Source organism: Ictidomys tridecemlineatus, chromosome 3 (genome assembly GCF_052094955.1).
Source record: "Ictidomys tridecemlineatus isolate mIctTri1 chromosome 3, mIctTri1.hap1, whole genome shotgun sequence".
NCBI lineage: Eukaryota > Metazoa > Chordata > Mammalia > Rodentia > Sciuridae > Ictidomys > Ictidomys tridecemlineatus.
The window spans coordinates 4,480,427-4,491,537 of NC_135479.1; the positions used below are offsets into that span (position 1 = coordinate 4,480,427).

An 11,111-nucleotide genomic window follows, 5' to 3' on the forward strand; every position below is an offset into this window, starting at 1 on the left:
TGCTACCACCAAATAAATCTGACTGATGACACCCCATGTTGTATACAAAAGAACTCACATTCAAAACCTTTACAGATGAGAAGTGCACAATCCTCCACTGAACACTGGCAGGAACCCGAGTTCACCTCAGAGAAACTAGAACACTTTCTTCCACCCAGACTTGAGCAAAGCTGAGTTTTACTAAGTCAGCCTTCTCCAAAGAGTAGCGTGCTGATTCACTGGAGTCAAAATGAACTCTAGCTGGGTGTCAACGTACAGCCTGTAACCCAGCTACTGGGGAGGCTGAGGAAGGCCAGTCAGGCAAATTAACAAGATCAGGTTTCAAAAATAAAATTAAAAGGGCGGGGGGTGTAGCTCAGTGGAAGTACATCCCTAGGTTCAACCCCCAGTACCACCAAAAAAAAACAAAAAAACTCTAGCAGGGCACCAACCCATCACCCCAGCTACTCAGAAGGATCATGAGTTCCAGGCCAGACTGTTCCAGGTGAGACTCCAACTCAAAAAAAAAAAAAAAGCACTCTGCACTACACCAGGCTGTTTGAAGACCTACCACACCTTGATGAATGAATGAATAAGGTGTACTTCAGTGTCTCAGTTTCGTACTTGATCACCAGGAACTTGGAAACCAGAATTAGAAATATAAAAAGGTCCAGGGATGAAATCTAGGATGAGGAAAGATGTGCTTTGAGAAGATGAATGGTGGAGTGAAAACATTTCAAAATAATAAAATCATGCTGAAAACATGATATACACGGGACCTGAGTCAGAAAGAGGAAAGTCTGAGAAAAACGAACAGGCAGCTCGAAATATCTGTAGGCCAGAAGGGCTGGGTGAACGGGTGGCGCTTCAGAGGAGGATGGCTGCCACACAGAGGAGAGGATAAAGCGGTGCCCAAAGCACCTGTGCGCCTCTGCCCAGCCAACCAGACCAATGACCTGCACACATCTGCACACCTAAGCGGAGGCTTCTGCTCCAAGACATCTATCTGATCTGAAAGAGACACACATTCAAGCAGGGTGGTTTACTGATAACCTATAAGTCAGTCAATTCCCTGGTATTTGCAGGTGGAAGAGGGGAGGTTGTCGGAAAGGGGACAGGGAGGACATGGCCATCACCAGTCCCTGCTCCACCTGCAGCCTACTTCATTCCACCTCCTCCCAGCACGGCTGGGCACTGGCCTAGTCATTAGGGCACAGAGCTAGCTGGTGGTGTGCTAGAATTGCACCTGGTCTCCAAACAAGTCTCTTTCCTCTCCTTTCATCTTCTAATCTTAGTGGGAAGAAAAGAGTCACCCTTGAAAAAGCCTAAAGAGCCAGAGACACACAAGAAACGAAACAGGAGGAGGAAAGCAAAAGCAAACTTGGTTAGTGGGCCATTTAATCCACAGTGGTACACCAGCAAAGAGGAGTTTTTTTTTTTTTAGCAAAGAGGAGTTTGGTAATTCGACCTGGAAAAGCAAACCACTTAAATTGTTACTACATCGTTAGCCAGCAATGTTTTGCATAATTTATGCAGACATTAAAAAAATTAGCCAACTTCATCACAAAAGGTCCTTGCCCTTTGGAGAGGTGCTGGTTAATTGAAGGATCACAGCGAGTTATTCTATGGAGAAACACAAAACCCTTGCTTGAAAACGGGACTGGAGTTACATTTTAGATCTGTTTCCACCAAGGCCACTTTTAAAAAGTCCTCACATTCAAAGTTCACATGAACAAAGAGAAACCCCCGACCACACACATCAGTATGTCTACACACTTGACCACTTAACACCAGGAGACAACAAAAAGCTAGTGCCCTGGAGGAACATGCAAAATAACTGGACACTCAGGACCTTGAGAAGAACAGTAAATACAGTAAGTAATATTGCAACCTCGCAGGGCTGGGGGTGGAGCCCAGTGGTAGAGGGCTGCTTAGCACTAGGAAGCCCTGGGTTCCATCCCCAGTGAAGGGAAAGGTGGGAGAAAAGGGGAAAGGGGAGGAGATGTAAGAGAGAGAGGAGAGACAGGAGGCAGGCCTGGAGAGGCATCAGGGCAGAGGCAAGACAAGATGAAAAAGATTTTTAAAAGATAGGAAAGGCAAACATCTGAACCAAAGAAAAGGGGCAGGGCAGGGCAGGGCAGGGCAGGGGCAGGGGCAGGGGCAGGAAGGACACTGCTCTCAAGCAGACCAGAACATTAAAGAATGTAAGTTACTGGACTGGGGATGTGGCTCAGGCGGTGGCGCGCACCACATACAAACAAGGATGTTGTGTCCACCAAGAGCTAAAAAAATAAATAAATATTAAAAAAAAAAAAAAAAAGAATGTAAGTTAGGGCTGGGGCTCGATTGGTAGAGAGCTTGCCTTGTATGCACAGGCCAAGTTAGATCCCCAGGACCAAAATAAATAAACAAATAAAAGAAAAGTTCAAATTGGGAAGTGTGCACAATTTGTGAAATAGGCAAAACAGGAAGGGCTGGACACAGGCAGAAAGAGCCTTAAAGACAGAGCCACGGGGTTTTGAAGCAGGGTACAGACAGGGGGATCCTGCAGCAGAGGACTGACAGGACAGGAGGTGTGAGGAAGAGAACTCAGGATGACTCGAAGGGCTAAAAGATGGGAGGAGGAAAACCAGCAAGTCATGTCTGTTCACCCCTCCCAGACCACGAGAAGGCAGGCTGGACAGACAGACGCTGGTGGTTGAGAGAAAGGGACAGAGATCCGTGTGACCTGAAGGCACAACTAACACAGTGTGCCTGTGAGGGTACATTGAGGAGAAAAGGGTTTGGGGAGAAAAGCAGCACTGCCAAAAAAGAGGGAACTGAGATGGGGAGGGAGGGAGAGAAGGGGAGGGGGGAGGTGGCCTGGACAACAGGGAAGGCCCAGGAGGACAGGGACAGCAGAGAAGAGTGCAAGACACACAAGAGCTAGTGGAGCCCCTTTTGTCATGTCCCAGCACCCTGGGTGGAAAACAGATCCACTCAATGTGGCCCCTCAGGCCTGCTCTCCTCCCACTTGACACAGCCAGGGGGCCCTAGCCTGGGGAGGGGCTGCACTTGAAAAGGCCTCATTAGGCAGTTCACAGGAAACCTCCAACCCAAGCACCTCAGCCTGCTGCTTCCCCTTCCAAGCTCCTACCGGTGGGGCATATCCTGTGCCCAGGGAGACCCCACATCCTTGCAGGCACACTCAGCTGGGGCATCTGCACGGATCATTTCTCCTCCCCCGTGCCAGGAGAGTAGCCCTGGGAAATGTGATTGGGTGACACTAGATTTGAGGCCATCTTCATGGACAAGACCTTTCATAAGATGTTTCCAGATACACATTACTAGGGGGCAAGGAAAAGCACAGTGTGATAAAAAGAACACTAAACTCAAGAATCAGATCTCTGCCACTGACTGCAGGTTGCACTGTGGCGTCTCGGATTCCTCCCCCAGAGCTGGAGGGGCAGCACTATCTCGGCTCCAGTGTCCATTTCTGGGCTAACATCTAACAAAGTACTTCAAAGTGCTGCAAATGCCTACTAGGAACTTCCTCCTCACCACACTTTAATTCCAATGTGTTAAGGGAGGGCTGGGAACAGACATGGCTCAGTGGTAGAGTACAGGCCTGGCCCATGCAAGGTTCAATCCCCAGCAAAAAAAAAAAAAAAAAAAAAAGGTTAATGAGACCATTAATGTGATTTTTTTCAATGCTGCTGACCCCAAAACAATAATAAGTCTTCATTAAATTGACTGAAATGCAATGGACACGTCTGGCCCCACTGGTTACCTATCTGCAATAGGAACTTTCCACCTGAACCATTTTCTATCAATGAATCCTAAGCTACAATTCAACTCTTGGTTAAAGCAAACCAACACATGCTCAAGTTGGGCAAGTTTGCAAGTTTGTTTTCTCCCAATCCTTCTCTCCATGGGGACACATATAAATTAGGATCCCTAACAAAATCACCTATTGCTGAATGCCACCACACTTCCTCACTCCTCGGACTCTGCTGTGCACTGTGATTTTTGAAGCATGGTCTTTTTGAAGTTCTCACAAATATTTCACTGAGAGCTACAGTGCTGTCCCCGCCTTGACTGCAGCCCTTCTTCCTCACCCCAAATGCTTCCTCTTATCACAGTTGTTTTTCCTCAATAAGAAAAAAAAGCGAAATGAATGAATACTGAGGATGTTAAGCCATACAACTAGTCAGAAAAGGGGCAAGTGCACCAAAAATCCTAATGACTTAACAAATATCCTGGTTTTGGAAGGAGAAAAGCAATATATATTTTTTAACAACTCAAAAGGAAATTAACAACTACCCAAAACAAAAGCAATTTACAAAGGCTTAATTTTTAAGAAATTCAAATTTGATTTTTGAATTCTTCTGTAAATTCATGCATGAAATTTGCAAAGCAAACTTCACAATTTTGAAAATAGTAAAGTAAGGGAAATAAGGAAGTTTGAAAATTAGACAAAATGCCTCTTTATTAAATCTAGTGTTTGGAGAAGAGATCAGCAGAATGCTTTTTAAATCACACTTCAAGCTCCAAAAAACAACACGCCCTGTCCACAGCCCCTCCCTTGTGGGGCAGACATGAGGCTTCATTGGCCTTTCGGTCCCTACTATCCCCACACTTCCTCCCCCCACCCCACCAGCTCAGGACCTGGCCAGGGTCAGGCATCCCACCCAAGGCTGACAGTAGACGAGCTGGCCAACCGCTTGTAGTTAAGGTGGGGGGGGGGGGGGAGGACCAGATCAAGTTTCTTTCAAAAATGTGAACTAGGAAAAGTAACAAGAACTGGTCACTTAGAAACTAAAAGAACACAACAAGAAATGCCACAAAGTTGAACTGGAGCCAGAGGGTTTTGGCCAACTGGAATAGCACTTGAGCTGAAGCCACAGGGAAGGGCAAAGAGTGAGCAAGAAGCCAGTTGGTGGGGAGACAAAAAAGTTCTGGCAGATAGAGTGAGGTGGGGTCCCATGGGGTGAAGTTCCAGGGACAACTGCTCCTAGGCCCTAGCGCTGCCAAGAGCCCCCTCCACCACCAGGCTCCAGCCTGTCCCAGCTGGAAACCCTCAGTGTCTGTGAGATTCCTACAGCCCACAAGTGTGGGTGCTAACAGAACTCCCTTTCAGGCTGGCTGGAGCAGCCTCTGCTCCACACAGCCAAAGCCAAACCAGCAAGAGAGACGCGGACGGACAGCAAAGCCTCTCAGACACGTCCTGTCACTCACCAGATATTAGGCAGCACCACTCAGATATACTTAAGGGAAATACAAAACTGTTTTTCAGAAACAGCCATACACACAGAAGTCTTACACCTGACAGAGGGAGCACAAGGAACTTGTTGGGGTAGCGGATGCAAATACTCTGTCTTGACAGAGGTGGGGGTGACTCTTCTTCCTTTTTTTCTTTTTTGTGCTGGTGCGGGGGATTGAACCCAGGGCCTTGTGCATGCGAGGCAAGCACCCTACCAACTAAGATATATCCCCAGCCCATCTTCTTAAAACTGACCAGGACAGAGGCTGTAGCGCAGTGGCAGAGCACTTGCCTAGCATGTGTGAGGCACTGGATTTGATTCTCAGCAACACATAAAAATAAACAAATAAAATAAAGGCATGCTTTCAATCTAAAAAAAAAAAAAAAATTGAGCAAACTAGGGCTCAGTTGTAGCTCAGTGGCAGAGCGCTTGCCTAGCATTTGTGAGGCACCAGGTTTGATCCTCAGCACCACATAAAAATAAATAAACAAAATCAAGGTATTGTGTCCATCTACAACCCCAAAAAATTAAAAAAAAAAAAAAAACTGATCAAACTATGTGGCTAACATGTAGCCATCTTCTATATGTTAGTTATACCTCAATAAAACACCCACAAAACTTCCCCTTAATCCCTTAGACTGGAGTTTTTCTTTCTACTTTGGGGGTGGGGGTGCTAACGGGCAACAGAACTCAGGACCTTGCGAATAACAGGCAGGAGCCATGTCACTGGAGCAAATCCCCAGCCCAGTCACCTTCAGTGTTATAAGTCACGGAACTGGCACACTTTGAGAAGGTGGGGGGGCCCAAAGGAGCCAAGTGCAACTTCTAACAGGGCTGCTATGTTCCGCTCACTGACCCTGGTGTCAGAACCCTGGTGTGTTCAGTGTGACACTTCCTTAGGGATGCATATGCGTGACAGTGAGAGCCTTTTCCTGGAGCTATCACGTGTTCCTGAATGTATCATAGCCTTATAATAACGCAAAAGAGAAGGCAAGGAGTATTACTACAGAGTAACCTAAGAGGACCTGGAACAGTTTTTCTGTCCAGTCAAATGTTTATTTTTAGCCAAATTTTCAGGCAAATAACAACAAGAAAATGAGACTTCAGTTATCTCATTTGTGGAATCTGACTCACAGATTTGCTGTCAGGTGGGAAGCCCAGGCAGCAGAGTAGCCGAGGCAGGCCCCCTTCCAGTGCTCCTCGGAGACTACCTGCAGTCACCCACAACCAGAGCTGGCTCCCACAGGCAAGAACCCACACACCACGTCCCTCTGCTACTTTAACCAAAAAACAAAATTCATAGGAAGTGTTTAGTCAGAATCCCACTTCTGCATTTTTAAAGGGGGAATTAACGCAAATTCACACATGATCCCGAGGGGTGTTTTTATAAAACAAATGTGAAGATTTTCAGAGGCTTATGTTTTAAAAACATCTTACACACAATACAGTTCATGAGCATGTAAACAGACTAAGTGAAGCAATGGGGACAAACAATGCACGTTAAGTTTACAGAGCATCAGATTCTAAGACTTAAAAAATAAGAAGCCAAAGAGTAAATGGAAATGTACAGTACTTACAGCCATAATTAATTCAAAGGGGTGTTTATACACCCTCACTGGTGACTGGTATTTTTGCACCATGATTGTAGTACAATAGCAATCCTCTCACACCTGCAAAACATACCCATATGTGATAAACCACCACTATACAGAAAAAATAAGTCTGCATCAACACATCATCCCACATACTAAGGCTAAAAAGGGACCACAATAAGTCATACTTCTATGCACACATAAATCGAAAGATACTGAAATACACAATGCAGGGGAGGTAGTGAGACAATAAAAAAGGCAAAGTATGCCCAAGGGAACAAGGGAACCACAGTGGTCTGAGGGTGGAGGCCTCCACTGCCCTCATCTGTGTAGCTGGGCCCTGCACTGGGTTCCATGATCTAGTCCTTCCTAGGAAGAAAATGCTAGGATTCAATTAGTCCAATTATCTTCTTTTGAACAACTTCAACTGAAAGCCAAATAAAAATGGTCATCATCGGGCTGGGGCTCAGTGGCAGAGCGCTTGCCTTGCACATGTGAGGCACTGGGTTCGATTTTCAGCACCATGTAAAACCAAATAAGCAAAATAAAGATATTGTATCCACGTATAACTAGGAAAATTTTTTTTAAAAAACGGTTAACGTCTTACTCAACTCTGGGGAAAACACAAAAAAGCAGGGGGAAAATACTATGTATCTCAAATCATGGAGTACCCCTCAAAATGCTGGTTCCCAAACAGCACTTTCATCTTGTCCTGTCTTCCGAGTGTACTACAATTTCAGAGATCAGTCTTCAAGTGACAGGGAGGCTGAGCACTGTGGTTCTAGGGGCTCCCTGAACACTCCAGCCTGGAAGAGCTGTGATGGCTCTGAGGCTTCCAGCCCTGCTCCAGCTTCACCCACACACCAAGGACCCCCTCCAGCACAAAATCATTCTGGTGCCAGCCTTGCTGGAGGTTTCTGAAAACACACCTGGGACTCCACTCACCTAACTAAAAGTGGGAAGAGAAAAGTGAGGAGGAAAAAATAAATCAAATAAGCCTACCTGTCCTGCTGAGGATAATCATTAAGAATGTTATGTTGAATATGGTGAGAGGATATTCAAAAGTGCATAGCTGAATAGCCTCAAGGATCCCAAAGTCTAGCTGTAAAAAAAGACATGATGAGGATTTTATTTCAGAAAACTGCTCTCTATATTACCGCATTTCTACCATGTTTACATCACTTTAAACAGGCCTGGAACTTCCTCTGGTATGTTTATTTGGCATATCTCTCAGAGGAGCAGGTTATGCTGGAAAACAAGCCATCTGACAGCCGGAAAACTGCGAGGGAATAATTCTGGGTGACCTCCAGCAAGCCATTTGCCCTCCCTAGTTCCATCTCTATAAAGCAGGTTTGGGAAAGATGATCCTGAAACACTCACAGCTCTAAAATCATGATAACCGGAGCCAAACCCTGAGTTCTCCAAACTCGACTCCGAGTCTGCGTTCATCTGGATCCCGAGGCTGACGCGTCCCGGGCGCTGGGACCACGTTCTATTCACTTTGCAAACCGTGCGGTGCCGGTGCACGGTGGGGCTCTAAGAAGCTTGTAAATTTTTAACTGGGAAAATTAATTTGACGGTATCTCCCAGGCAGAGGAGGGCGACTGCCGGGGAGGACCGGAGGGGAGAGGATGCAAGACACGGTAGTGCTCGCTGAGGAAACCGTCCGCCGGTCCGCTGGGACCCGGCCTGGCGGCGCCCGGAGTGACTCCAGCCGAGGACCCGCCAACTCGCCGCCTCCCTGAACCCGCCGGGCGCCAGCTCGGATGCGCGGCGCGGGGTCCGGGACCGGGCTGCCTCTATTGCATGACAATCGGCGTGGCCGGGCCGGGCCGGGCCAGCGCGGCCGCAGCTCGGCTCCCGCACGACGGGCTCGGGGAGGCGGCCGGGCTGCGCTCCGGCGCGGGCTCGGAGCGGGCGGGCGGGAGGCGGCCGGAGCGCCCCGGGGCCGCCCGGGGGCGCGCTCGGAGCCCGCCGCGGGGACGCGCACCTACCTCTTGTCAGAAAGGCCGAGCCCGGGGCGCGGGGCGGCGGGAGGAGCTCATGCCGGCGGCTCCGCGGTGCCGTCGCAGTTCCACTGCTCGGCGGCTGCCGCTCGACCGCCGGTTCCGGGGAGGGGGCTGGGCGGGAGCTGCGAGGGGCGCGGCGAGGGCTCGAGCGGTTGTTACGGCGACGGCGAGGGCGGGGCCGGGTGCCGAAAGCGGCGCGCGTGCGCGGACGCGGCCGGGGCGGGGGCGGGGCGGGGGCGGGAGGCGGTTGCTAGGGAGGGGGTGGGGTGACCACTCGGGCCAGGCCCGAACTGCGCAGGCGCACGCTCGGGGCCTGCGAGCGTGGGAGGAGCTCGGGAAGACGTCTGTCCTGACGCACGGCGGGTTTCGCCAGAAGCCCTGTGGCCCCGCCTACTTTGCTTCTCCGGGCAGGACCGGGAGAGGGGCGGGCTCCGCCTCTGGCCGGCTGCGTGGCGTGGGGCCGGAGGGGCTTGGTGCGGCGCGGGGAGCTCCGCGGAGCTGTGGCGGGCGGTCTGTGAACCGGGAGAAGCGCGGCCCTCCCGCATGGCTGCTCCCGGGCTGGCGCCTGCCTCCGGCGCCCCTCCTGGTCTTCCTCGGTTTTTGTTGACTGGCCAGAGCAGGAGGCACCCGACAGTGCCCTGACCACATTCTGGCCGGTAATGGACAAGAGGCCAACCCCAGGCCGGGGAGGGCTGGGTGGACCCAGGAACAGCGTACGTGGCGGGCCGTGGGATGGAGCTGAGACAAGCGACCAGCGTCCTCAGTGGGCTGCTAGGAGGGTCTCGCGTGGCAGCAAGAGCACAGCCGCCCCAGCTCAGGTTCCAAAACTGAAGTGCCACACACTGAGATAAGCAGGGGTCCTTAAAAGGAGCTAATGACTACAAAGGGATGCCTGGAACGTCCACCCACATAGAAAAGTGGCTTCATATGCACCATACAATTTCTCCATCAATGTCACTGTTGTTCCCATCACATTAGTCACCTGGGTGGCTGCGTTTGAGGCTGCCTTTGCTCGGAACAGTTTTGGAATTTCCGTCAGGGCCTGTTTACCAACCACACAAATAAATCTTTCTTGACGCGATCACACCTTATTTTTCAGCTCATACCATCATTTTTCTGCTCAATCACTCACGTTACTTGCTAGATTCAGTCTGAATGGATTTTACTTGTGTGTAGAAATGACATCCAACGATCAAAAGATGCTTTGAAAGAAGCAGCTCACTAGCGATGTAGTTCAGTGATAGAGTGCTTGCCTGGCATGTGGTGAGGCCCTGGTGTAGATCCCAGCACTGCAAAAGCAGAAAAAGAAAAACATTGCTGAAAAAGACTGCTCAGATATAATGAGTCTCCTGGTTATAGTACACAGCAGCATCTATTGAAACGATCTTACCAAATTGGTCTGCTGAACCTCTCGATGTAATAATCAATTTATAAGAACTAGAGAACAGAAAAACATGCTAAATGACACCATGAGAAATGATCCTATTAGTTAGCTGTCACAGTAACAAAATAGCTGAGAAAATCAACTTAAGAAGAAAAGTTTATTTTGGTTCAGGGTATCAGAGTTTCAGTCCATGGTCAGTTGGCTCTGTTATTTTGAGGACTGCCACAAGGCAGAATATCACAATCAATTGGAGCATGTGGTGGAGCAGAGTTGCTCATCACAAAGTGACCCGGAAGCAAAAAAGAGAAGAAAGGGTTAGGGTCCCTATATACTCTCCAAAGGTACAGCCCCAGTCACCTAACTTCCTTCCACTAGGTGCCTCCTCTTAAAGGTTCTGCCACCTTCTGTATTGCCAGAAGTTGGTGACTAAGCCTTTAGCCCATAAGCCCTTGGAGGGAGGGGGGACATTCGAGATCCAAACTATTGTAAATCCAATAAGTGGAGACCTTGGGAATTCAAAGCAGACATCCATCATCAATAAATTATTTTCTTTAATTTCTTTTTCAGTTGTTGATGGACCTTTATTTTATTCTTTTATCTGTATGTGTTGCTGAGAATTAAACCCAGAGTGTCACACATGCAAGGCCAAGTGCTCTACCACTGAGCCACAACCCCAGCCCCCTTCATCAATAAATTCTAAAGAATAAATGAGGAGAAAGTCCAATCTGTATATTAAAAAATATTGGGGAGGACCGAACCCAGGGCCTCACATGTGCCAGGTGAACACTCTGCCACAAAGGGGTTTTAAACAAAAAGATAGTCTGTCAACCACCAGGATCCAAATCAAGATGTAATTACAAAAGTCGTTTTTAAAATCTCAAGCCCTAGTGGTATTATTAAGATA

The 11,111-nt window shown here is 48.7% G+C and overlaps 1 protein-coding gene across 5 annotated transcripts in view; it reads right to left on the minus strand.

Moving 5' to 3' along the window:
* Positions 1-9,008, minus strand: part of Sec14l1 (SEC14 like lipid binding 1) — a 52,970-nt gene extending 43,962 nt beyond the window's left edge. For 2 of the 5 annotated variants that reach the window (XM_078041590.1, XM_078041588.1), the window contains exons 1-3: positions 8,809-9,008; positions 7,817-7,916; positions 6,800-6,892 (exon numbers count right to left, since the gene is read on the minus strand). In XM_078041590.1, coding sequence (XP_077897716.1) covers positions 6,800-6,862 — 63 coding nt within the window. In that variant the 5' untranslated portion in view covers positions 6,863-6,892; positions 7,817-7,916; positions 8,809-9,008. Of the gene's footprint in view, positions 1-6,799; positions 6,893-7,816; positions 7,917-8,194; positions 8,515-8,808 lie in introns of those variants that run through there. The other 3 variants (XM_078041589.1, XM_078041592.1, XM_078041593.1) reach the window with 3 other exon arrangements.
* Between the last annotated feature and the right edge of the window lie 2,103 nt (positions 9,009-11,111).